Source organism: Pelmatolapia mariae, linkage group LG2 (assembly GCF_036321145.2).
Source record: "Pelmatolapia mariae isolate MD_Pm_ZW linkage group LG2, Pm_UMD_F_2, whole genome shotgun sequence".
NCBI lineage: Eukaryota > Metazoa > Chordata > Actinopteri > Cichliformes > Cichlidae > Pelmatolapia > Pelmatolapia mariae.
The window spans coordinates 35,092,957-35,120,638 of NC_086228.1; the positions used below are offsets into that span (position 1 = coordinate 35,092,957).

The following is a 27,682-nucleotide window of genomic DNA, read 5'->3' on the forward strand; positions in this document are numbered from 1 at the left end:
TAATTGAAGGGTTGGGTTGGGTACAAAGACTCCCAGTTTATACACTTCTGTAGAATTTAGAAACGAGTATTATTTATATAAATTTACTTTTGTAGAGATGGCGCTTTTATTCTAGGGGATTCTAGCAACGGACCGGAAGTGGTGTCGTGCCGACTGAAGCCGTTAGCTGTGCTAGCGCTATTTAACCACAAAGCTAACATTGTAAAGTCGCGCTCTTAAGCGGTCTGAAAAGGCTGTACTATAATCTAACTAGCTCCTTAAAGCTACCCAGTTTCCAGTTTACCCACCGCATGACAGAGGTGCAGTCGTGAAAGTAATGACTAATTTATATTTAGGGGTCAGGTTGTATTTTTAGCATTAGCCTCTGAAGGTCTGACTGGCAGACATGGAGACTCGGGGGATTGAAGACATGTTTGACTTTCGTCGGTAAGTCAGCTAACTGCTAAGTAATGTAAACTGCTCGATTAACCTTCACTTAGCGCTAATTAGCGCAATAAGCGTTGAAGAAATACACAGAGGTTATAGCGTCGACGACGTTTATTATCGGGCAGCTAACCAGTATAGTAGAAAATGTATTAAATAATCTGGAAAACATGCAGCTAGATAGCCGATACTGGCAACGTTATAGTAAACAAGTCATGGATAGCGTTTGACATGAAACCTTGTCCAGTGCTAATTTTAATAAGCACGCCGATCAGTTGCAGCATGAAATGCGTGAACTAGCTAATCTTAGATGTCTGTTGGTTTCATGTATTCACTGCTTGCCTTGTGACAACCAAGAGTGAAGTTTTTTAAGAGACTTAAATTCTTTGATCTAGACACACAAGTCAGAGATTATATTTGAGCGCGTGTAAAGTGGAGAAAATAACTGACAGCAAAAGTAGCTGTCGTTGTATACTCAAATACTAAAGTGTTTTTGACTTGAATAGAGGGCGGACATGAGGCCTGTAGATACAGTGGTAATGACGACTAGAGCGTTTATAATGAGGTTTCGAAATGTTCTCTAGCGCTTGACTGCAGAGGGAATCGAGTAGTGACACGTGTAATATTGGTAAAAACGCTGAAACAAAAGTAGCTCTAACTCTGCAATTGGTTTTAATAACTTGTGTACAGTACTGTGCCTCGAGCCACAATTCATATGGTCAGACTTGATTGTATTTTTTTTAAAGTGGTCTTGAGCATCGGTTCTCCAGGATTTCTGAAAGTCTTTCAACGTTATTCTTTAGACACTTGCTGCCTTTTCACCATTTTCAGTCCAGTCCTTGTAACGGACCACTTAACACTGATCTATGATTCATTCAGGCATGAAAACAGCGTTGTGTCTACACATAGCAGACAGCTTGGCAAATAACAAATGTTAAATTACTTTGTTATCAGCAGTCTGTCACAAAAACATAAAGATAAAAGTTTGACAGACGTAATATAATACTTTTGTCACAACAAGGTGATTCCCAAAGTGCTATTAGCTGAAAATTTGGCATATTGCAGTATAGTGTGCAGTGTCTAGTTAATTTGTTTTTAGGAAACTGGATAAGGGGAGGACAAAAGAATTGGCAGTGCTTTAAAAATTATCAACAGCAGATGGGCCAGTAAAAGTCATCTCCTGACACAGGACCTGAAAGATGCATCTGGCCCTGCAGTTGATCCAAACAACAAAAAGCACCTAATGCAAGGGATGATGTTGTATCTTTACATAACAGAAAACTTGGTAACAAAAACAAGTAATTTTACATTGTATCTTTAGGCACTTTTTAACTTGCAGTCTATAAAAGAAAAAAACCTATAAAATGTTCCCATTTCTTTAGTTGAATCTGTGAAAAATGCCAAAAATAACAGTTTGGCAGATGTCGAATAATATGTTTTCTAGAAAAAGGTGATTCTCCTCAAATTTTCATGCCGAGATCTGCTAGCATGAAAATTTGAGGAAACTGGACAAGAGGAGGACAGATGAAGTGGCAGGCTTAAAATAATTATCTACAGCAAGTGTCTGAAAGTCATGTCCTTAAGAAACAGGAAAGAAATCTGCCATAGACCTGACAGGACCTGAGAGATACATCTACCCCTTTAGTTAATCCAGCTACTGTTCACTGAAGACTCATTGGAAATGGTCTCGGTGGAAGGGTCGCTGTCAAGAAGCCCTTCTTAAGGAAAGATTGTACAATTCCAAGCTTTCCTATTGTTCTCCAAACTCTGTTTTTGATTTATATACTGGATTTGTGTGTGTTTGAACATGTTGCAATAAATACCTGCACCTATAACCATTTCGTATCAAAACATAAACAGATTATGGATGGCTCTTTTTCACAGTATTGTATCATTGGGTAATATTGCATAGTTGAATAACAATAGAGTGAAATGGTTAAACTGTGATGTGAGTTCATGCTATGGCTCAGTGCACATTTATCCAGTAATAAAAGGAAGAAGATCAGTAGGTTGTGAAAGATGCTGTCATTCAAATCACAGAATGGTATTTTTGAGGCTGATGGTGAGGTATATTTTGGAATTGGGAAATAAAAAAGGGCTAAAAATGTGTTGGTTCATTTGAAATCTAATCAGCACAGGATAAAGCAATCTTGCTACAGATCCCTTGGAAATCACTTAAATTCTCTCAACTATAAATTTACATTTAGATTTGTTTTTCTTTCGTGTTTTCTATTCCAAATATCATTTTTTTAAAATTCTGCTCTGTTTTTGTGCAGGTTTCCCAAAGATGCTGTCGTTCTTCTGCTGTTGCTGATTTACTTTCCAGTCGGCATTTCTTTAATGTTCATACGTATTTTTATTGGTGTTCATGTGTTCCTGGTCAGCTGTGCACTTCCGGAGAGTTTTATAAGAAGGCAAGTATTGAAAAAGTGTTCCAATACCACATTTTACTGTCAGTGGTAACCAAATCTGTAGCTGAGTCGTCTTGTGTGTGTGACAATAATGACTGAGGTGAAATTGTAGTATAAGGGATAACAATAGCAGTTAATGCTAACACACATGGCATCTATGCCATTAAAATAACTGTAATTCTTTGTCAGAGTTTATTCACTTTAACCATAATAAATACCACCGAGGCCAGTGGAAGGTAATTATACTTTGCACACTGTAATTTTTGTTTGAAGAAAGGTGGTGACTGCATGATTAAAGAACCAAAGCATGTACATGCCCTGGAGGTTATAAGAGCAGTTAAGAAAAAAGATATTTGTACGTATTGCACATTGTGGTAAATTATACACGCAGTGTTACACTATTGAGGACTATCCTGTTGCCAATTATGTTAAAATGTTGACATCATGTTTTTTTGTCTTTGCTTCTAGATTTGTTGTGAGGGTTATGTGCTCCGTGCTGGGGATGCATGTGAGACAGAAAAATCCCCGCTCCAGAGACAAAAACACCAAGCTGTACATATGCAATCATGTGACAGAGTTCGACCACAACATTATCAACCTCCTGACCCCCTGCAACACAGTGAGTGCTTGGCTTAAACGTTTTTCCTGACTCAACCGTGTCATGCAGCATGTTTTCCACATTCAGGCATTCACTGTAATATATTAGTGTGCTGATTGCATCAGTGCCCTCCTATTAACAAGTCTATGGTGACATCATTGCATTACATGGCTTGGAAAAATGTAAATGTGTTCAGAAAACTGCATGAGAAACATGAGGTGACAGACTTTTCATATAATATAATATTATTCTACATATTATTATTATTATTATTATTATTATTATTATTGTTATTATTCTACATAAGTACTAGTCTCCCAATAAATATAAATACAATTTGACACTACATACAGTCCTGTGAAGAAGAAAGTTTTCAGTTGTCTGTGCATTCCGTTATAGCTTTTGTAGGAATTAAGCTGGTAATTAGCAGTCAGGTGACTCTAATCAGATGCACTTGATGCGCTGTGTGAGCACCTCTATAAAAGCAGAGGTGTTTGGCAGTTTGCTGGTCTGGAGCATTCAGATATGTGTCTTTCCAGGAGTGGACGTTCCAGCAAATTCACCCCATGCTCAGTCTCTCTGACCACTGCATGGTCAATGAGTCGACCGTGAACTCCTCTGTATACCAAAGTATTCTAGAGTCAAATGTGAGGCCATCTGTCTGACAGCTAAAGCTTGGTCCAAATTTGGTTATACAACAGGACAATGATCCCAGGCACAGGAACAAATCTCTAACAGATATACTGAAAAATTCAGTTCTGAAGGTGTTGCAATGCACCTCAATCGCAGTAAAATGCTGTGACAGGACCTTAAGAGAGCTGTGCGTGGAGGCAAGATTGTGCTGGTGCATTAACACATGTTATAATATACCTGATCTATTCTCAAGGTCTGTCAGTTGAAAAAAGAAGATCCTGTGTACTTTAATGTATTTTAAATATAGTAAATGTGTGGTGAATTTGACCCGTCTCTTTCTGCCTATCAGCCCCAGTTAGATGGCTCCACAGGCTTTGTGTGCTGGGCCAGAGGCTTCATGGAAATCCACGCAGGCTCCGGAGCGATAGGAGAGTCTCTGCAGAGTTACTGCTCTGCTGAAGGCACCACACCTTTGCTCCTGTTTCCCGAAGAGGACACCACAAATGGCCGCGCCGGTCTTCTCAAATTCAGGTGACGTTTGTACACATGTTACTGTACAGTAATAAACAAGAACTATCCAATAACACAGCAAGTGTTTGGGATTCATCAGCACCCTGGGACGGTTTTGGCCTCTTACCCATACCCAGTGATTTAATGCAGCCAGCGACAAATTATCATCCCTCTTTCATGGCACTTTGAGATAGAGATGAATTACTTTGGCGGTTGAGTCTCCCCCACTAATTTCCCTCTAGAGTTGAAGGGAAATTAGTGCAAGGAAGTGAAAACAGCTGCTAAATTGATTCATTTCTATAGTTAATTCGAGTAAGACTGAAACAAGTGTACTGTATCCTCAGTGGAGACGTGCATGAAAACCAGAGAAGCTGGGAGTTGCACTTTATAATGAGGTTGTGATTATTGCCAAGCTTTTCTTTACAGTCTCTGATACTCTTCTTTCACTGGAACCTAACGCAGACTCTTTTAGGCTGCACCTCCTTTGTGCCATGTCAGAATCACCTGTTCACTATGTTGCTGATCCTAACTACCAAAGGCGTTGGCCTTTAAATGCTTAGCTGACTAATTGCACATATCCCGAATGTCTTTAGCAATAAAATCAGTTGTTATTGGCTCACAGCACAAAGCCCAACCAACTACTATATTAAATATGTATATTTGTTTTTTCTCTCAGCTCCTGGCCTTTCTCACTGACTGAATCCATCCAACCTGTGGCCTTACGGGTGACCAGACCATTGATCTCTTTGGTAAAGTCATTTCAACTCACATTTAGAATGAAAGTGACATTTAAAAGAGCTGATGAAATGATGTGACTGCACACCAAAGTAATCTAACAACACAATTACCTCCTGTCTGTACACAGAGCACACCGGAGTCCAGCTGGCTGACGGAGCTCTTATGGACATTTTTTGTTCCATGGACAGTGTATCATGTAAGGTACTAAATAATTTGTGTCATTATTTCTATCTTTTTCTGCAGCCACATTTTGTAGGTCTTATTTCTTTTACCCTAACCTGGTTTTGTGGAGATTGTTATGTAAAATAGTTTCACAGAGTCCAAAAAAACACAAAAACCGGTGAATCTTTGGCACAAACTACCCTCCTCAGGCTCATCTGCTCCTGCCAGGACTTCTGATTAATGAATGTGCATTTCAAAATCAAATTGCTTTCATAAGCAAGTTTGGTTTTTTTTGTTTGTTTGTTTGGTTTTTTTGGTCTGAGTTCTTGAAAAGACCTTCTATTGATTTTTAGTATTTCTGTTGCTCTAATTGTTCAGATTGTATTCTTAGCATTGCTTTTTTGTGTTTCATTTCCATCCCAGTTGGCTCCCAACAGTATCCAGACAAGATGGCGAGTCGACACAGGAGTTTGCCAACAAAGTCCAGGAGGTAAGAACAGTGTGTGCCACTTGGATGCACATGAGTTATATTTGTAATTGTAAAAACAAATATGTGTGTGTGCGTGTGTGTGATATGTGTAAGAGTTATGAAGCCTTGCACCTGTACACAGATCTCTTTGTTGTTGTTTTGCAAAAGAACATGCATAGCAGATGTGTGAGTTCCCACTTTCTGCTTGTGTGTTTTCGTTTAGCTGCTAGCTGCTGAACTTGGCTTGGTTGCCACCAAAATCACTAAAGCTGATAAAGCAGAGCACATCAAAAGGACAAGACACATTGTTCCACAAACAACCACAAGTAAGTCAGTCACATGATTCAACATCAACTCTGTCCATGTGGGAGATTCAGCTGATTGGAGTCTTTTTTTTTTTTTTTTTTAAATGTAGGTGTAACACCTGGCTCTATTGGGCTTGGATTCATGAGTTTGGGCACAGATGACCGCAGGATTGCTAAGATGGCTCAGCAGGTGAAGGACGTGTTGCCCCATGTTCCACTGAATGTCATCACAAAGGATTTAGGTACACTTACATTTGGCTGCCACATCTATTTTCTTGGAATACACTTTTATGTTCATTCTGCATCTCAGCTCTTCTGTCACAGTTTCACTTTGTAAGAAGTCCTTTAAAACGAATGATAGATTCATTTGCCATGCACTAACAGTTGTTCTTTTTATTGTGTATAGCAAAAACCAATTGTGTTGACACCACCATTACAAATCTGCTGGAGAACAAGGAGGAAACATCAATGGAAGCAACAGGGATCTCGACTTTTGGCCCTTCCACGATCAGCTCCTATTCTTCTGGTCCTGCTCCCACCTTAAAGGTTTGATAAGGCCTATTTCCTAGAATTTAACCAGACAATTGTAAGTTATAGAGCACATCTGATTAATTTACGGGGCAATATCATTGACTGATATAAGCTATTTGGTGATCTGTTGGTATCTGCATTTGTAATAGTCATAAACAACATTTTTAAAAAGTAAAGAAAGAACAGGAGAAAGAGCCTTCAGTGATGTTATGAATGTTGAAATTGCAATCTCCAAAAGTTGATTCTGTTCATCTGGACGTAGCGTTTTGTGGGAGAAACGTTTCGTCACTCATCCAAGTGACTTCTTCAGTCTCACTGAAGAAGTCACTTGGATGAGTGACGAAATGTTTCTCCCACAAAACGCTACGTCCAGATGAACAGAATCAACTTTTGGAGATTTACTTTCCTGGATGATTGAGAATGCATCAAGACGTTAAAATTGCAAAGTTTGCCCATCAGAGGGCGCTCTGCAACTTCCCTGTTGGCACACCACAAACACAACAGTCAGCTTGTAAAGTCAGGAAGATTGTAAACGGGTAACTAAAGAACTACATCTAACAAATGGTAATCTGTTTGTGTTTGATGCACCTGAAAGAAAAAAATGATAAGAGGACAACCTGTCAAATTTTAAATCATTCAATTATTGTTACCAGGCAAAAAAGTCATGTATTAGTCTGGCTCTAATAAGTTGGGTAAAAAATTATTATTTATGAAGTGATACCGAAAAGGTCCATAAAAGGCACAAGCTGTCCAGAGGTGTACGAGAAGATGATCTTGATCTTTTGATTTCATAAGCTCCATATCAGTGTCTTTTTTATCACACTTTTTACCTTACATTTTAGCTGCTCTGCATGATAATAATCACTAAGATATTATTTATAGTAAAGGAGCCCAATATGCAGTCGGTCCGTCACATGCTGTCAAAATCAGTGAGACGTGAAACGGCCGTCTCCTTATTTACTTAAGACTGCACATCCCAGACCCTCAGATACATCCGTACAATATAATGAGCCCTAGTGTCTTCTGTTAGTTTTGGCTTATCTGTGTATATGAATGTTAATAAGAATATCTGTTTTGGGTTTTTTTGTTTTTTTTTAAATTCCATTTTGTTTTTATTCATAGCCTGCTGCCAAAACTTTTGGGAAATCACCAACCGACAGACATTTGTCTCTCCAAGAAAGAAAAGAAGCGCTGTATAACTTTGCACGAAGGTGAGATTTTCTAGTAACTATTATCTTTACTGCTTTAAGCAAGTGTTTCTGGACTTCATAATAATACCCCATGACAGTTCAGTTCATCTTAATAAGAGACCTGAGAGAACAGCCAAAGCTGTTTGGTTGTTCGTTGTTCAGGGCTGAGAAGTTATGCAACATTCATTTGATTTGAGATTTTCTTGCTTTGGGTTGAGTGTGTTGTTCAGTTCTGATTCTTCACAGTATTCGAGCAACACAAAGCACAGATCGTATGCAAAACAGAAAGTGTCTTGACAAATTTAAATCCCACAACTTTGTTTTGAAAAACAACATCCACATCTCTAAACTCAATTTTGGGGAACAAATTGTCAACAAACGGTACCTGGCAAAACCTACGGCGGAAAGACACTGATGAACACGGTGAAGCATTAGCATAATTTTATTTATAGTCTAATAAAAGCCAGAGGGATGACTCCAAATGAATGCTAACTTTGTTGTGAGTCTGCTGGATTTTCTCATGAGTGCAGCTGTGTCCAAACACATCTGCTATACAAACTTTGTGTTGTGGTAATAGGTTAGTATTTTGTTAAAGGTTGTTGTACTGCCCCCACGTGGCTGAAAATACATCAGTGCATTTTTTTCAATAAAGGTAATAAAGCTGGAAATCGTAAGAGAAGAAATCGTGAGCACTGGTGTCAATTGTAGCACTAAAAGTTTTGGTAACTGTTTAAGCAATGACTGAGTTATGTCAGTGCCATTACCTATTTTTTTACAGATGTGAAGAGGTTGCTGTCCTATTTTTATTTTTTTATTTTTTATTTCTTTACTTGTGAGACTGAGGTTTTAGCTTGCTCTGAGCTAGGACGTGCGTGTCCAGTGATTTTATTTATTTATTTATTTATTTATTTATTTATTTATTTATTGCTTGCTTGCTTGAGCCGATTTAATGTAAGTTTGCTTGGCAAACATTATCTCTGGATGGTGCTGCATGAGATGAGCTCTCTTTGTCGTATTACAAGAGTATTTGAATTTATTTAAATATAGATATTTGATGCGCCTGATGAACATGCAAAATATCAAGATATTGAAATACTGTCGTGGTGCTGAATCAATTTTTTTTCTCCCTTCACACCACTATTACCTAAAAGTCAAAATAATTTGGCATGAGCGTGGTCTTAGACCCTAATAAGAGCACAACTGTACAGTCACAGTGAGTCTGGACGTGTCAGAGTTGCATCTGTAGTTCTGTAGTTGTGTTTTTGTGTTCATTAAACTTTTATGATGCTAAATAAAAGCTGTATTTAATCATTTTTTTTCCTTTTCCCTTCTTCCAGACGCTATATTGAAAAGCACGGATTGGAGCAGGAAGACGGTCACTGAACAGTTTGGGTCAAGCAATTATGGAAAGAAGCATATTCACGTTGCATAGCTGTCTGATTTGAATGGTGATTTTATATTTCCCCAACCAGTTCTGTTGACAAAAAGGATTTTGTTCTTAAGTATTCGGGACATGTATAAGTTCATGGAATGGTGATTATGCATGTGTTCAATTTTTCATTCTGGCTGATACATAATTTTGATAACAGTTTGTATTACAATCCACTGACTGTGAATCATCTATTTATTTTTATAATGTCCAGAGTTGTTGATGGAAATAAACCTCTGCTTGACCTTGCTTTAATGAAATGATTTCACATCCATGTGTTGTCAAGAGTTTGGTATGTGATTAAGAGGCCCCAGGTTTTGGCAAGTAAAGTGAAATTTGACTTCCAGTTGCATGACATTTGTTTTTAGTAGTTATATGTTTTTTCTATTCTCCAAAGATATGTCAACCAAATCCTGCCATAAGAGGGAGCCAGAACATACAGTGAACCTCAGCAGTCCTATAGACACAGCAGGAAACTAGAAACTAGTGGATGGTGTATTTTAATTAATGTGAACATTTCACACATTTAACTGATGAACACACACAGTTACAACTCCATCCGAAATTTAAAAGTCAGATGAGTTGTAACAGGTTGAAAACAAACATCCATAAACTGAGACTAAACTGTGTGACATGAAGACCAGCTGGAACAGTCACTGTGGGATTTGATAACTGAAAAGGCAGAAAAACCACTGACCTATGAATCATTCATACATAACAAGACACCTAACTCAAGGGATGAACCGGTGTTTCACACAGGTGGCAAAAAAACAATACTTAGATCTTTAGGCACTTTGTTACTAGCAGCCTTTTACAAAGTAACATTTGTTTCAGTTTCTTTAGTTGAAGCTACTGAAAAATAACACCGTTTGAAAGAGAGCTATTTTAAAAATCATTTGCATAAACTTATCTCCATAAACTGGAGAAGTGGGGAATAAAAGAAGGGGCAGGCCTAAAAACATATCAACAGCGCAGATTAACAGTATCTGAAAGTTACACATTCAAGAAACGTCTCAGTGGAAGGGTGTCTGTCAAGAAGCCTTTCATAAAGCAAGGAAACAAGGAGAAAATACTGAGGTGCGCCAAATTACGCAAGAACCTGACTGAAACTTATACATATCTTGTGGACCGTGTGGCTGTCTATTATTATTAGGTGATAATTAAGGATAGAAAATCTCCATTTCCCAGCAGCACTTAAAGGCAACTTTTTCCGCTACACCGGATATGACGTTGTCTTTCTCAACGGAGCACAACTGCGATTAAGCTAACTAGTTAGCAATGTCGGGCATTGAGGAAACAGTTGAATCTGTACAAGTTAACGAAGACAAAGAGTTTGATGTAGAGGTCGAGGAGCACATCGAGGATGAATTTGCTGTTGACCCGACTCGATACATATTTTACAGGTAGTGTTTGGTTATCACTTTCTCTTTGGGTGGCTAACTTAGCTTTGGTCGCTCCTCTACCGGTACTTAGTAACTACTCTGTAGCTCGTGTTTGTTATAACGGTAATGTTTGATAACTTATAGTTTAATACGAGTTTTGTTAGCGGCTGTCAAAAGTGCACTATAATTATCGTCTTTGTGATGGAAAGCCGGAGGAGTTTCGCTAACTGCCCTCTTTCTAGTAGAAGGTTCAGCTCTGTACGTTTATTCTAGCCAATACCTTCAGAAAGAATAGTACCCAGGTTAATTTGGCGTCCTAACGTTACAGCTTGTCTTAATGATTTCAGTATAAAGTTAAACAGTTATCGCATTTGCAGTTTTTTCCCTGCACAGAGGCTTTTTTTTTGCCGCCCCCTCCAAAGTGTCAGATGACAATCAGCAGCATTGTAATGACTTTGCTGTTTGGGTTTTCTTTTACCCAAGAATAGGAGCCCTCCTTGTTTATATGGCGGTCAGAAATCGCTGATAAATGCATTGGTTGATCACAAAAACGGTGCACGCATTCCCCCCAAAGTAGTTAGCTCAGTCAGAGACATTATATCAAGAGATATAATACTCACAGAAGCCTGAAATGAATTTATGGGTGAATTTAGTGACAGCAGACGTGGTAGTAGTAAGTTTAATGGTTCTTAAAGCCTTATTTGTGGACCAAAAACTGGTGACTGGGCTGGTGATTATCTACAATATATTTGTTTCTAGATGGATCTTGGCCCTGTGTAACTAAATACATTAGCTACTGTCAGGCTGTACTGACAGTTAATCCACCTCCGTGTTTTTGTGTTTCAGAGACAGAAAGGAGTGGGCTGACCTGGAGCCTGTTCCACAGGATGATGGACCAAATCCTGTAGTGAAGATCGCCTACTCGGAAAAGTGTAAGATTGTTAGTGAACCATGGAAGGCTCATAGGAAATTGCAAGACAGCAAGGAAGTGGGTAGAGGGAAAGGTCACTGCAAGATATTATATGTCTAAGTAGTCATCTTCATCCTGTCATGAACCCATACGATGGGGCTCAAGTGATCACTGAAAGGTTTTATGATTATGAAAATGACATTTGACAATGACAGCAAATATCATTTACTGTTTGGGACATTTTTGACTGCCAGTACCCTCATCCTAATTTGTAAAAATACCAAAGTAGGTTTTTTTTTTTTTTTGGTTGGGGTTTTTTTGTTTTTTGTTTTTTTGGAATAATGGTGTTCTATGCCTCCAGTAGATTTCCAAACACTTGGAGAATCATTGTCGTACTGGTGGCACCTGGCTTCCTTGCTGTACTTTCCTTCCTTCAGGCACATTATGTTGTTTTTTCCTTTAATATGCCACTTGTCTGTTAAAATCCAAACTATTTCAGATGAAATATGATTGCAGAAGGATTTCATATCTAATGTTCACGTCTTTCTTCCAACAGTCTCAGATGTCTACGACTATTTCCGTGCCCTCCTAAAGAATGATGAAAAAACTGAGCGGGCTTTCGCTCTGACTGCAGATGCCATTGACCTAAATGCTGCAAATTACACTGTCTGGTGAGCATTTTGCCTGTTGGGCAGTATGGAAAAGCAGTGCTGATCTTTTGATGTTGTAGCATTTACACATAATGGAGAAAAGAGCAAAGAAGATGACATTCATAGTTAAGTAGTACTGTTTATAGGTAAAGTGCCTCAGGCCAGTCACAATTTTAAAACAGCATCAGAGTATAAAATGTGTTTGTTTTGTTTAGAAATGAGTGTCTTCTGTGAAAATGTAATCTAACATATGCTGTGGTACTGTCCAGGCACTACAGGCGAGTACTCCTGCAAGCCCTGTCGAAGGACCTAAAGGAGGAGATGAAGTACATTACTAACATTATTGAAGAGCAACCCAAAAACTATCAAGTCTGGTAAGTGCAGTATGTGAATTTATCCAGAGCACATAGAGAGGAGAGTGGGAGTGGGACATTCCTAAAATGACTCAAGTTTAATGAAAAAGTTGGAAGATAAGGACGGCTTTCCAAACTCCTCCTTCTGCTCCAGGCATCACAGACGTATGGTGGTCGAGTGGTTGAATGACCCCTCAGAGGAACTCCAGTTCATCGCAGACATTCTCAGCCAAGACGCAAAGAACTACCACGCTTGGCAGCACAGACAGTGGGTCATCCAGGTAGGTGTTGCTCTCGGCAGAGTTTGGCTCCAAAGCTGAGGAACGAGATCCAGTTCTCCTCCCACAGCGACGCTCTCTGCCAGACTGACTCCTTCACTGATTAATTTGGTTGGCTGTTTGTGTGTAGTTCGAGTCCCTCTGTGGTCAGTATTTGTATCATGCAATGCGAGGCAATGCATGACACAAACGCTGCACTATGTAACCGCATCAACGCGTTGGATGCCAGCTTAGTTTTCTTATTCGTACCCCAGGAGTACAAACTGTGGGACAACGAGCTGAAGTTTGTGGAGAATCTGTTGGAGGAAGATGTGAGGAACAACTCTGCATGGAACCAGAGGCATTTTGTGATTTCTCACACTACAGGCTTTTCAGATCCAGCTGTAGTGGAGAGAGAGATTCAGTAGGTGCTTTTTTTCTTGCATTTTTCTAGTGTTGTTTAATTAATTGTAATGTTTAATTGGTGAGGAAATAATAGGTTTATTATATTAAAAATCATCCAGTGCCTCACAGCTGACCCTATTATGTTCAGTAATGTTAGTATATTTAGTGGAGGCTTGAAATTTTTTACCTTCATACATGAATTCTGAAGTAAGAACTGAGGCGCTAAAAATGTTTGATCGGTGTGACAAGTCCAAACTATTATTTATAACATGTAAACCCCAGTGTGGTTTCTCCAGTTCATGACCACAACCTACACTGGTGTGTGTTAAAATGTGATTGTGTTAGAATTTGTATTTTGACACAAAAATAAGCAGAGCTAGAAGATCTAAAACATGGATAAAAATTAGACTTTTATTATCCTACAGTTTGTTTTGATCATCCACCCATTCCACATGGTGACAAGTTTACCCAAAATGCACTTTCAGAGGTTTCCTCCATTGAATTATTAGACAAGATTAAGGGTACCAGTGCATGTTAGAGTGGTTGTAAAGTAGATTTTCAATTTTTACCGGAGCATAAATATGTTTTCTAGCCTTGAAAATGTCGTGTGGCTAGCTCCTATACTTGTGAAAGTGTGAGGGCCATAAAGTGCTATAAATAATTTTAATCCACCCCAGTGAACTTTGAGTGCCTGTAATAATAAATTTCCTACATTATAAACGCCTCAAAAGTTGGCTGACCCCTCCAAAAATAATCTAACTGATTGCCTTTAACTACTTCACTCGATCCATACATTTAATATGTCTTGGTTTCATAGTCTCTTGTTTAATTTTTGTGTAATTACACAACGGCAGTGTAGCACTGTTTATTCATTAGTTTAGACAGGCAGGAGTAAGATAATGATCCCCTCTCAAATAAAATGGAGCAATTTGTAATATTTAAATACAATCAGTGTTTATCACTCTTGTATTGCACAAATTCAATAGAGAGTAACCTGCTCATGAATGACCAACAGCAAAACAGCTTGAAACTGAGTCTGTTCTAGAGATGGTCAATAATCTGCTTCAGTGTAAGAGCTCTGCTGTTCTAACATCAAGGTAAATACAGCCCTGAGCAACTAAACTGTAAACATAATGGAACAAAGATGGAACAACTCGGTTTGACATCGTGCTTAATATTCTAGCTAAAATCTACAGTCATGTGAAAAAAGCGCTAACACGTCTCTGTTCGCTCCTCTGAAAAGTTCATCCCATGATGTAATGTTATGTAGAACCAACTTTAGCAAAAATAACTTGAAGCAGTTGTTTTCTGTTTGAATTTATCAGTCTCTCACATTGTTGTGAATTAATTTTGGCCCACTCTTGTTTACTGTGACTGGAGCATTGCACCGCCTTAATTCTTTTCTTTTTCAGCCATTCGGTTGTAGATTTGCTTCTGTGCTTGGGATCACTGTCCTGTTGTTTGACACAATATCAGCCAAACTTTGGCAAACAGCCTCATATTTGACTCTAGAATACTTTGATATACAGAGGAGTTCATAGTCCACTCAATAAGTGCAAGGTGCCTGGGTCCTGTGGCTATAAAACAAGCCCAAATCCCCAGCCCTCCACCACTTTTCTTCACAGTTAGCATGAGGTGTTTGTTTTGGTTTTACTCTCAGGAACTTTAACATGTTTTTTGCACTTGGGCGTTTTTGGAATTTCTTTGAGCATTGCAAGGTCTGACCTTGCTGGGATATCCACCGCTCCAGACCAGGAAACTGCCAAAACCTCTGCTGTTGTAAGAATGACTGGGATGTTTTAGTGTGCCATCTCAAGAAATATACAATATATGGTGTGCTATAGGAACGTCAAAAACTCAAGATTTAGTCATTAAAATCACTTCTGACAACTTAAAACGGAAGCAAATATCAGAAAATCCAAATACTTAAGTACACTTTTTGGAAGTTTCTCTCTCTCTCTCTCTCATATTGCACTGTGTGATTCATTTAATTACAATGATATGAATACATACATGTTTCTGTACCCTCAGCATTGTTCCTGCTTCAGTTGTGCAGCTGCATTGATTTTTCTGCTGTTCTTCCCTTTGTGTCAGATATTGCCTGAACCAGATCAGGAAGGCTCCCCATAATGAAAGTGCATGGAATTATTTGAAAGGGTAAGATGCAAATCACAGTGTAAATGATCCTATGTGTGTTTACCTGTAAGGCCCAAACATGCTGACATTTTCTCACTGCGCCATCCTCAGACATTCAATATATAGCACGCTACAGGGAGCTTGAGAAATGGTTATTAAAAATGGAAAAGCTCACTGCCAGTATCCTCTCTTATTTCCTTCTTTTTTTTCCCCCCCCCAAGGATGCTGCAAGACCGAGGTCTGTCATCTCAGCCAGGTCTGCTGGAGAGGGTGCTGGCGCTAAAGGAGACACATTGTTCACCTTACCTTCTAGCATTTCTGTTTGATTGCTATGAGGATGCCTTAGAGAACATCGCCCAAAAAGAAAAGGTAGAAGAGGAGGAGCAAAAGGAAACTTTAAGAAAGGCTCTAGAAGTAAGTCCTTAGGCATACTTAGAAATAAAAGTTTGCACCCAATGTTGTTCTTGTCAAACTTGAGATCTGAAACAATGTTGTTGTGCTTTGTTGTCTTCCTTTGAAGATTTGTCAACTACTGGCACAGGAGAAGGACACCATCCGTAAAGAGTACTGGGAGTTTTTGGGACGTTCTTTAAGGAACAAATATGGAAACGGTACTCCCTCTGATGAGCCCATGGCAGAAAATCCTGAGCCATCCATCTCAGCATCACAGTCGCAGGAGGCTAGCTAGGTCTCCTGGGGACTCGCACCATTTCCACTCCCTGCCCTGCTTCATCGCTGTCCTGCTGTCCGCAGAATCAACTCCTGGAGCTTGATATTACTGTAAATGGCTATAATTTATATTACTGAACAAGTTTTGAGAAATAACCACAGACATAAGGTCACCTAGAGTCTGAAATACACGTGACAGCTACATCAGAAAGTCTTTAAAAAATGAGGGAGTTAAGTTTTGTCTCACACCTGGAAGTGAGAGTCTTTTAGCCAGGTTATCGTCAGCTTTAGATTTATTAACTGGCTGTTCTTCTTCTTTGTTTCAACTTGAATATGTGTTTTGTATGTTGTCATGGATTCAGCTGCACCCCTGTGAGTGTGACATTTACGTTGTTTTACAGCTTTTTGTTATTTTTAATTCATAGAACTGACGCGTTAGTGAGCAGACTTCAAAGTAAGACTTCATTTGGACTTTTGGTTACATGCAAACCCATTTTTCACATAAATATAAAGGAAAATATTTGTTTTGGACGTGGAATTCATCTGCTTGTGTTTCAAGGAAAGATGAGAAATATAAGTTTGGAATAACAGCAGTGACATGTTGTGTTGTCTTTTTTTGTTTTTGTTTTTTTGTGGGAATGAAGCAAGTTGAGATTAAAAGCAGTCATATGCTGCTGCTTATTTTCAAATCTATGCTGCTCCCTTTAAATGAGACACTTTTTAGTTTGATTTTTTTTTCTGTTTGGTCCTCTGAACTTTGCAGCCTGTGTATTGACACTCGCAGCCTCATGTCCTGACCTCCCTTGGAGCGAGGAAATGGATTTACTCCACTAGATGCAGCTGTTTCTACTTCTGCTGACACTACAACACAATCTGTCCCCTTACAGTCTCTGACCGAGCAGCCAGTGTTCCAGCTGTGCGTAATTACAGCTTCTGTGCGTCGTTGACATTAGAGCAGCGCTGCTTGCGTAGTGTGGCGAACCCTGCGATCAGCACGGTCACGTCATCAGCGCTTGGCAAACGAGTGCAGTCGGTGCCCATTCAGAGAGTGTAACCCAGGTTACTGTTATTGCTACAATTTCTAGGTGATTGCTAAGCATGTCGCATGCAGGCAATCAGGATCATTAACGTGTGCGTGTGCATGAGATTGTGCCTTGAAAATGTGGCTGTGCAGAACTGTCAGATTTTTAAAAAATCAAAAGAACTACAGTGCTTTGCAAAAGTTTGAGCCACCATTCTTTTCTTTATGTGTTCCTCCCAGGGACCCAGACGTATTGTTTGAAGTAGTTTCAACTATTTTCAGAGGAATATTACGGTATTTTATTTTCCACTGACCTGTGAAAAAATTCAAGCACAAAAAAGCACCTAATGCAAGGGGATGATGTCTATACAGAACAGACAAGTTGGCAAAAAGACATTTATATTGTATCTTTAGGCACTTTTTACTCGCAGCTGCATTTCTGCCAGTCGTGTTGGGGATCTCATCCAAGTTGATGGATTTATAAACATAGTAAAAGTACCATCTGTAAAGCATGTGATTGGCAGCAGCTTCATTCTTCAGCATGACAATGCAGTAAAAAGATACCTGGATAGAAAAGCACACAATGGAACAGTCAGTCATGGATTTGCCTCCCCAGCGTCCGGACCTCAACATTACTGAAGCAGTGTGGGATCATCTTTACAGCACAGAACAAAAAAGCAGCCAACATCCAAAGAAGCCTGGAGAGCTATTCCTGAAGACTACTCAAGGTAAATACAGGAGAGCTTAGCTAAGAGTTCATGTTAGGTTGAAGAATAAAGGTGGTCAAACTAAATATTGACTTTCACACTTATTGGAACTGTATAAACTCTGTTTTTGCCTTCGATACTGTAGTTCCATGAATGTTTTCACGTGTTTCAACAAACTGTTAGCATCTTCTCCCCATTTTCATAGTAAAACACAAAGAAATGAGGATGGCTCGAGACTTTTGGACAGTACCGTATATATGTTTAATCTGTAAGTAATTTGTAACAGGAAATTAAGGGCAATGACTACATACATCATATTAAAAAATAAACAAAATGCAATATGTCTATATTAAATAAAGAGAGCGGTTTTAGATGAAATGTTCAAACAGATACAGTTGTTTGGCCGGCCCTTTTTTTACACCCTTCAAAAGCCTCTCTGAGGGTTAAGACCTGATTTTAGGGTTAAAGCTCTAAAGGGTTTTAATAAAACTTTGGGGATGCATGCCCTCACAGCAATAGCCAAGCAAACAGACCTCTGTGTGTATGTTTGCTCGTTCCTCTACACACAGAATGGAGCAGGCACTCTTTGGGGAAATTCTGGTAGTAGAAAACAACTTTCATCCAAAATGTGACAACCACTCATTTAAACTACCTCAAACTTGGCACCGCACTTACTCGGGTTCCCAGCAATACACCCACGAAGTTTAAAGTGCAATGAAATGAAAGGTGCTTGAGATAGGTGAAGAACAGGCTTACAGTTCCCACCTTTTTTGCTTAACAAAAAAACGAGTCTAACTTTGGGCCAACCTGCAGGACAGTAAAAGAGCTGCCAAGTTAAACCAGGCAACGAGACAATCCCGGCAGCTGAGTATGCATATTAGCCACATTGTTTCAACTTATTAAGCAAAACAGATCAGGTACCTGCTGCATCACTTCCAGCATTGTTGAATGAGAGTGCTCCCTAGTGGTTAAACCCAGAACAAAAAAACAAGCAGGGGTTCCAGGCAGTGTGTAATTAAAATACTAATTAAACCCAGCACAAGTCCAAACAAACCACACACTGTTAAATACAGGTGAAGCAGACAGAAGGCCTGCAGCCAAACATTTGCCTTCTGTTTCGGTGTCCATATGCTATGTCCGTAACAGCAGTTGTGGTAAAGGCTTGTGGAGCCACTGTCTACTTTTTTAAAATGCATGCACAGACACAGTGGATTAACAGGAGACTGCTGTATCCATGTAGAGTCCTGGACGAGGCCCAGATTGGTTCTGAGACATCTGCTTCTTTTAGCGGAAAAGGAAAGGCGGCTAATCCTGTGTGGGATTCTGCAGCCTCTCTGTTCATCAAGGCACCAGCCACGTGTCGGTTTTACATCAAAACATCAGAGAACTGATATTAAGCACATGTAGGATTTTTCTTATTCCTTGCGTGTGCACATGAATGTTGTATTGTTACAATGTAATACAAAACAGGAAACAGACAGTAGAATCTCAGATGAAAGGAGCCCGCAAGTGTGACAAAAACAGTGTCAGAGTGACTCGTGACATTTCTGTCACTGTTTTATCACTTCTGAAAGACACAAGGTGAATGTGTGATCATTTTTCCCTGCAGCGTGAACATCTGAACATAAAGTCTGGAAAGTTAAGAAAAGAAAAGACCGTAGAGAAAATCAATGAAAGTCAATGAATGAATTAAGTAAATGTGTAAAAAGTAGAAAAATGGAAAGATGGGAATATTTGTAGTGACATACATGAACTGATAAACTGAGCATAAAGTCAAGCTCCACCAGTCCTGACAGATCAGCTGATGTCTCGCCATAGAAACTGATAGCTCAGGTTACATCCTACCAATGTGTTGGTTATTTAAGTCACCAAATGTCCATCTCAGTCTTAAAAATCATTTATCAGTCAGACTCTAATTGCAGGCATTTTCATAAATTGTGTTGCATTTTCAGATGCACAAAACTAATTGGACAAACTAATGTAATTGTAAGTATAAGGATGTTTTTAATAACTGGATGAACATTAGTTGCAATCAGTGGATGTCTAAAGCTAACATTACCATGAAAACAACAATCCTCAGCTCCCCATGAAACCACTCCTCGGTCTATCGTCCAGTTGTTTGAGCCTCTGAAAATGATGCACTATGTATAAAAATGTCTCTAATTCTCAAACAGTTAATAGAGCACTTTTATTAAGCTCCTTGAATTCAAGCTGAAGGTCTGCACTTCAATCACACATTGATTGTTAGATTTAAAGCCACTGTGGTGGGGTACAGAAGCACAATGACAACATAATGTATCGCTGTCCAATGATGATCCTATGGATTTAAATGTATGTGTTTTTATTCATGCCTGCTCAGCGCTGTGCTGCTCTCAGAACAGCACCAAGCTGCCAAATATAGATTCAATTAAGTAGAAAAAATAATCTTTTGACTAGAGTGATTCTCCTCTAAATTAACTGATGCTCACACCACCAAGTAGACTTATCTACCATTATATTAATTAATTAAAGAACTTATCTCACAGTTAACTTGCACTGTGAGGAAACGAAAACATCTGTAAAGTGGCCACTGAATTAAAACCAGTGCTGTATAGTGTTAGTCTCCTTTACAGCACTATAAAACTGTTTTTCCTCACCCTGGAAGCTCTCAGCCTTCCAAAAATGCTAAATTTGCTGCTGTAAATCTGACTGTCATTTCTTTATTCAGTTACGAACAGTAATGTGTGTCTAACGCTAAAAATGATGTTACATCTATATCTAATCCTTCCTAATCCAGAAATCCTGGACCACAAAACTGGACTCATCTTCAGCTGGTGGCGTAAAAGCAGCTCAAACATCAAAGTGAAGAAGTGCATAGAAAAACACATTTTTAATCGGGTCACATTTGAAGAATCCTTCTGAAGTCACAAAGGCCGGCTACGAGCGTTGTCTCTTGAGCATCTTGCAGTCTCGGGAGAAAGCCTAAGGTCAGCTGTCTGCCCCTTTTCTATACGCTCTGCCTGCGTGCTGCTGGTGCAGTAATTTCTTCCACCTGCATCTCTGTTCTCTAACAGCCTCACATTTAAAGTCTCTTAAATGTCTGATGCAGTTTCCTTATATAAAGAGGTGGACTACAAGACAGAAGGAAAACCCCGGATTGGGTGTAGCTTCTCCTAAGTCCTCTGTTGCATCATTTTAAATGATTCCACACAGTTTTATTATTTGGTGACACTTCTGCACTCAATTTATCTGGTAATGAAAAACATTTACTACCTCTGGCTACAACGGTTTTGAAAAGAACGAGCGGAAAGACCCTCATTTGTTGTGTGAAAGAAACCGAGTAGGAGGATTTTGAATATTTTAAAATGATCAACGACAAAGATGCTTTGTGCAAACATAACAATATCAAAGTGATCTGCAGCATAATTTTGCAAATACACTCCATTGTGGAGCAGTGTTTTCACTTGCATTTGGACGATGCTATCATCTTGAGCAGGACTTTATTTGTATTCTTTGGATGCCTGAAATAAACTCCCACGTAGACTGTGCTTTACCCTCACATGCAACTCTCATCATTACATTGCCTCTTACCTTCACCTCCTCCTCCTCACTAATGAATCTCACTAATGTAATCTGATCATCATCGTTACCATCGCCATCATCTGTATGGATTTCCATTAACATAAATACCACTATAAATCTTCTTTAAGGTTCAGCAGAACAATTTCAGCGATGGTGCTAAATGGGGAAGAATTATACTTACAGTTTTAACAGGTTTCAGTGTGTGCTCCCTCCAGTCCAGCCAGTCAGTGCTTGAATTATTTATAATTTACCTCGTTATTTTTCATTTGTTTACATATTTTAGCACAACACGCATTCATGATTTAAGCCTGTGTATTTCCTGACTTGAAAAGTGAAAATGTTTCTTGGTACCTTAACTCAAAGAAAAATCTACTTTGCAGTTCTTTGATTAAAAGTCAGAGGAAACTAAATATATATGCAGTTGTGCAGTGAAGGGTATAATTAGATGAAGCAGCGCTAAATTAAATGACCAGGGGAAAGGTTTGAAGTTAAATTGACTTTTGATTCAGATTAAATTATAACAATGGTGCTATTAACATCGGGAACATCAGAAGGAATAGTGGCGATGCTGGTGGTTACTTTTCACACATTCATTTCTGACTTTATTGTTAATAAAACATGCTTGAAGTTTCCCAAAGACTGAGACTCTCCTCGGAATAAAACAATCCAAGTGCAACTTTAAGGGTAATGGTACTCTTAACCAAGGTCAATAAGTCAGGAAGTACCTTAGAGACCCATTATTTCAGTGAGATGTTATTTTCCATAAAATGCCAAAAGTGCCCACAAATCTCACTTAAAGCTGCTTTGTTGTCGTTTCTGGCCACAAGGGGGCAGTAGCTCAACCTCAAAACTGCACTACAGCAGCTAGCTCCATATATTTGATATGGCAGGTTTTTTTTATTACACCAGATGCCCTTCCTGTCCCCTACCTATGATCAAACCAGCGATATTATGCTTGTTAGATACTATCCTGTGGAGCCTCTAATCCTGATATAAAGTTCATAAAAATCAAGCAGGAAACAGAAGGAAAGGGATAAATAAGTTCAAACTTCCACTTTGATGGAATCATTTGGACCTCATCTTCAGCAACACCTGCTCGTCTGTTTTGGCATCTACAAAAGCTAAATGGCATTTCTTTGCTGCTCCTCAGGCTTTATGCATAATTATCCAGCCTCTGCACCTTGTAAAGCCCCGCACATACACAAACACCCATACTACTCGAAACTGACCTCCAGTGACGCCAACAAACACAAAACTGAGCTCATTTTAAATGAAATGCTTTCAATTTTCCTTCACTGAGCACCCCCCCCCCCCACACACACACACACACACACACACACACCCCACCGCTCACACACACTGACAACAATCTCATATATTCCCTTAGTGATAGACTAAACATTATTTGATTTGTTAAGGAGTATTTATCGCTGGAACTCTTTTCTTGGGCTTGTTGTAAGGGATATCATTATTTGTTTGGAGTCGAGCCCAGTGTCTGCACACAGATCTGTTTGTCTACACTGGGTTCTCGCTCTGTTCATCAGGTAACATTTGCTGCTTTTGTTTTCAGTCTGTTTCGGGTGGGTACTGGAAGCCCACAGTGGGTTTATCTGAGGTTTTCTGCTGGCGACATGAAGCTGCAGCAGCTCTAAAGAAAGTCAATAAGAGAAGAAGTTTCACACTGGCAAATGAAAATTACTCGAAAAAAAGCAAGTGGTATCTTCCGCACAGTCATTTGATACACTGTTGATATGAATACTATGATAATCTCACCAGCTGACTGCCTCACTTCTCTGTTCCTAATGCTCCCGCCCATTTGACAAACCCTGTCCCCTGTCTGATCTAGGTCTGACAGGTTTTCACCCTTGGTATTGAATTTATTTTTCAGAGTCAGTTCCTCTTTAGAAGAAACATTGTTGGAGTCCCTCCCAGCTCCAGCCATCAACAGCAGCGGCTGCTTTAGATTCATTAATATTTATAGGCTAACACAGGATTTTACAGGCCGACCTGTCGCGGCTGTTGTAACTGCTGCTGTAAAACTGCATCTTAGATGCCGAAGCACTCCCTTCACAGCTGACTCTTGGCACAGCTGAAGCAATCGAGCCTAAATGCTCACACACACACACACACACAGAATGACTTCTAGTGATTTAAGTTGAAAATCTGCTCTTGGAGGAGAAGGCTGATTTTTTATTATTATTATTAAATTGCTGGGGATCTATCTGCATTTCTTTGTGTGGCATTTTCCCCTATAGACCATATAGTAATAACATTCAGACAGCCCTCTACATTAAAATGAAGCCAATTTCAGGTCTTTCTGCCATGTAGGTGAGAGGTGATCTTACCCATTAAGGTTAGAGCCACTTTCCCCTTCAGTAACAATGTCTTCCAGGTCTGTGACCATGAGGGAAATGGTCTGTGTTATGGAGGTGAGCAGGGCTCACCTTGTGCCCTGATGAAAGACATATGCTATTAACAACCTCTGCCTCATCACTTTTATCGGGCAATTGAATCCAGTAGTTTTCCTTCACATTAAAGTGCATGCTCCTTACCTGTGGCTGCTCACACTGTGAGTGAAGTGAAGCCATTTTCTGCGATGCCCTGGTCCAAGTTTATTTGTATAGCTCTTAATCACAGTTACAAAAGGCTTCGCAACGCCCACATTATGGAACAACAAATGTGAAAAATGGGTTTGAATCTGCTGCCACACAAAGCATGGCTCAAATACAATGCTTTAACAGCAGGAAGGACTCAGAGCTGTGGGTTTTATTGCTCATGTATGGACTGGATAAGAAGTGACAGAGAGACTCGTTAAGCAGTGGGTTAATTGCTCCCCAGGAAACTTTGAGCCTCAGATGCTTTGTTTTCTGTGTTTTGATTCTCCAGTTTGTGCCTTTATTGCTTCAGTTTTGTATCTACACCTGTGGTGACCAGGCCAGTCAGTCAGGTTGTTGCTGCTGATGGTGTCAACATCACTGAAACACACTGCCAGCAAGCAAGCCTGCCAATCAATCAGCCAATCAGCAGCTTATCAGCTCATCATTCACAGCATCTTTTCTTATCTGCAAACCTATGCAAAGTAGTAATGACCTAATTAGAGTGACACTCACACTTGCTGGCAGCTGTGCTGGTACAGTCAATGAGGTGGCTCATTGTGATGAATGGATGGGCGAAGGCTTTCCCTGGTGGAATTCTCCCACCTGCACTCGTCAAACATTTGGTTAATTAAGTCAAGAACTCACGCTCGTCCGCTGAGAGTCTTCACAACCAGATAAAATGAAGTGGAAACAACTCAGCTCCAAGAACCGGCAATGTTTTTACAGCAGGTCACACAGTTGAATCATTTTGCATATCCTTGAACTTTTTCACGATTTTTTCTTTACATTTCATTATTAGCCAGCTCCGATTAAATGACACCAATTTGTTTTCACTAAATGAATGTCACTCGGCCACTTTGCTCCCAAAACTCCAGCCTCAAATGCCACTGGCATGAAATTTTGTTGTGATATTTACTTTGCTCATGGATGACAAAGATGATAAATCTTAGTGACCACAGTGGTGTCATATCTCCACACTTTAGTGCCAAAAATGTTTTTGGGTTTTAGGTAATAAAAATGACTCAGCATATATTTGGATTTGTTATCATGAAATCTGGTCCTCCTCATGATCACACACACACACACACACACACACACACACACACACACACACACACACACACACACACACACACACACACAAATAAATCTCTTAAAGATTTTCTTAACATATTTTCAACATATGAAATAGAAGAATGTCTCTTTCAACTGTCTGCTCTATTTATAATGGCTATGAACTCTATTAGACTTCACACTCAAACATTTACTTTTACACTGTGGGCTGTAGCTTCTGTTGGGCATTGCAGCATGGACTTTGGATGACTCATACAGTATGTCTTTCTACATTTGTTTTAAGACTGAAATGCTGCCTCTAACCAGTTATCCACCCTGCAACACTCCTCTAAAGGTTGTCTATGGTGAGGTCTGGAGCCTGTCTCAACCACTAATAAAATACGAGACGTTTATAGTTTTAAAGATCCATTAGAAATGTGAGGAGAGATGCTGTGGACTCCAATCAGCGGCCGTCTGGCCTCCAGGTTTGGATGTTTCAGCACCGCGGACAGCGCACAGCCTCGCTCAGCTCCTCTCGTCTTACTGATGCTTGATGATTTGTGATTTCCGGAAAAATCTGCCTGACAAAAACAAGTCCTAGGAGAAACAGAGACTTGGTGGGCTTTTCGTTTTTTTATTTAGCTCATATTAAGAATAAGAGGATTATTTTGTTTCCGCCAAAAATCAGTTTAATAACAGGAACACAGGTTACCTCTCGCCTAAATTAAATTCCTCACCTCGCAGTCACTCCTGCAGAACTGAACTGACTACGAGCCTGAGGGTTTGAAGTGCGTGTATAAAAAAAGAAAAAAGAAATCATTTCATGTTCCCGAACACCAGTCGCGCTCACGATTGTTTTGATCACCCACCAAAAGTCGCTCACTCGCCTTTCCATTTAACACAACGTCACTGTAAAGTCTCTACGTGGCACCTCAGGCACACTTATAGCCCCTGTAGGAGTGTTCTTGGGGCCTGCGGGTCATTGGTCAACAGGACGCTCGAGCATCTCCGGCTGTAGCAGCCGCCTCCTTCTCTGCCACAAAACCCCGCACACGGCATTCAAGCCGGAGACTTGGCGGACTGCACTCTCTCCTCAGGAGAAAAAAGGAAAAGCAACATAAAAAAAACTTTTGCTCGGGAGTGAGATGGGCGGCTATAGCTGATCTTGGGTAACGCGATCATTGGCTGTATGGATTATCGATAAGTGCAGTGAGGAATGCGTCCTTGTCATTAATTATTTATATATTCCTGTAAAGCGGCGGGCATGTGAGAGAGACGCCGCAGCGGCGAGGATAGCCCGCTCTGAACCGGAGGAGTCACCGGCAGATGATGTCCCGATGTGAGAGTGCTTCCAGAGGAGACGGAGGAGAGGACGCAGGAGGATGAAGAGCGGGGGAGAGGGATCGAGAGCGGCAGAGGTGGAATATAATGAAGTTGAGTGGGAAAGGACTGTGCACCGTCCTCTCCAGCACCCTCCTCTTCGTGTGCGCCCTGAGCGAAGTTGTCGTTGGATTAAGATGCGTCTCGTTGGGATCTACGGTGAAAGCGCATTTCCACCTCGGCTCCACGGCCGGGGCTTTCTACTCCGGGCTACTTGTGGGAATCGGGCAGGTCATGCTGGGAACCGCGCTGGTGTGTTGCACGGACAAGCCCGGCTGCAGGAATTTCTTTCTCCTCGGTGTTGTGGTCTTCTTGTTGGGGGTCCTCACCGCCTTCTCTGGCGCGGTGGTGGACGGGGACACGGCTTCTCTGGTGGAGAGGAAATATTCCCATTATTGCTTCCACTCTGTGGTGCTGAACCCTGCCTGCGAGCAGCTGAGGGATTACCAGCGGAGTTTGGTCATCTCCACTGTTCTCAGCACGTTGGAGTGCCTCCTCGGGCTCATCAACCTGGTGATCATCAAAAGGTACAAAACAGCGCAGTTTTCTAGGAGCAGACAGTGTCAGAGGCAGAGCGCCGGGGCGATCATCTTCAGCGAGGAGCGGGACTGCTCCTCGGCGGATTTCCAGCCGGTGTCTTACATCAACCTGGGTGTTTTTGGTGTGTTTGACGAGACAGGTGCAGAAGTGCAGTGCGGGGGACACCCGTCAATCGAGCTGCCGGGATACTCGCCCACGGACCCGGAGCTCAATCATTGCTTCCCTTTCTCCTACCCGCTCCCCAGTGAACTGCCACCCGCATACGAAGACATTTTCCCCGCTGAGGCATGCAACACATAGCCGCTCTGGAGCAGCCCCGGCAGCGCTTCCCTCTGCTGAGACAATCAATGACTTTACGCTTTAAAAAAATCTCCCCTTCCTCTTCCTCCTCCAACAACCCAACAAAAAGCAGTAAGTTACACAGGAGGACGGCGGAGTGGATTTTGTTTTCGCCTCATTCCTTCTCACTTTTCTTTTACCTCTGCCTGTTAGCTTATGTTGAACATCACCAATCAGACTGATGTAGATAAACACATCATCCAGGGCCAGACAGAGCAGACAGATCAAGGCCCATAAAACGCAACAGCTTGCTAATATAACAAAAAGCAGAGTTTGTGTTCTGAATGTTTGCTGTTAACGTTTTTACCTGTGAATAAACTGTA

At 40.4% G+C, this 27,682-nt stretch overlaps 3 protein-coding genes across 3 annotated transcripts; all 3 read left to right on the forward strand.

Moving 5' to 3' along the window:
• The first annotated feature begins 152 nt into the window (after positions 1-152).
• Positions 153-9,745, forward strand: aup1 (AUP1 lipid droplet regulating VLDL assembly factor). Its single transcript, XM_063487996.1, has 12 exons — positions 153-426; positions 2,700-2,837; positions 3,303-3,453; positions 4,415-4,596; positions 5,252-5,324; positions 5,441-5,514; positions 5,899-5,965; positions 6,168-6,270; positions 6,360-6,491; positions 6,656-6,795; positions 7,903-7,991; positions 9,308-9,745. The coding sequence occupies exons 1-12, from the start codon at positions 386-388 to the stop codon at positions 9,351-9,353; spliced, it is 1,236 nt and encodes a 411-aa protein (XP_063344066.1). The 5' UTR covers positions 153-385; the 3' UTR covers positions 9,354-9,745.
• Positions 9,746-10,629: 884 nt separating this feature from the next.
• Positions 10,630-16,752, forward strand: fnta (farnesyltransferase, CAAX box, subunit alpha). The gene is made up of 9 exons (XM_063488007.1): positions 10,630-10,802; positions 11,628-11,713; positions 12,248-12,362; positions 12,611-12,715; positions 12,849-12,975; positions 13,227-13,375; positions 15,451-15,513; positions 15,714-15,906; positions 16,013-16,752. Exons 1-9 carry the CDS (start codon positions 10,678-10,680, stop codon positions 16,178-16,180), a joined length of 1,131 nt encoding a protein of 376 aa, XP_063344077.1. The 5' UTR covers positions 10,630-10,677; the 3' UTR covers positions 16,181-16,752.
• A 9,278-nt stretch (positions 16,753-26,030) lies between these two features.
• Positions 26,031-27,682, forward strand: LOC134637559 (transmembrane protein 271-like). The gene has a single exon (XM_063488013.1). The coding sequence runs from the start codon at positions 26,529-26,531 to the stop codon at positions 27,318-27,320; it is 792 nt and encodes a 263-aa protein (XP_063344083.1). The 5' UTR covers positions 26,031-26,528; the 3' UTR covers positions 27,321-27,682.

Coding starts and splice junctions, on each gene's coding strand:
- fnta (XM_063488007.1), top strand. CDS start 10,678: ATGTCGGGCATTGAGGAAACAGTTGAATCTGTACAAGTTAACGAAGAC. Junction 10,803..11,627: donor ACTCGATACATATTTTACAG/GTAGTGTTTGGT, acceptor TTTGTGTTTCAG/AGACAGAAAGGAGTGGGCTG. Junction 15,514..15,713: donor GCATGGAATTATTTGAAAGG/GTAAGATGCAAA, acceptor CCCCCCCCCAAG/GATGCTGCAAGACCGAGGTC.
- LOC134637559 (XM_063488013.1), top strand. CDS start 26,529: ATGAAGTTGAGTGGGAAAGGACTGTGCACCGTCCTCTCCAGCACCCTC.
- aup1 (XM_063487996.1), top strand. CDS start 386: ATGGAGACTCGGGGGATTGAAGACATGTTTGACTTTCGTCG. Junction 4,597..5,251: donor GCCGGTCTTCTCAAATTCAG/GTGACGTTTGTA, acceptor TTTTTCTCTCAG/CTCCTGGCCTTTCTCACTGA. Junction 5,515..5,898: donor TGGACAGTGTATCATGTAAG/GTACTAAATAAT, acceptor TTTCCATCCCAG/TTGGCTCCCAACAGTATCCA.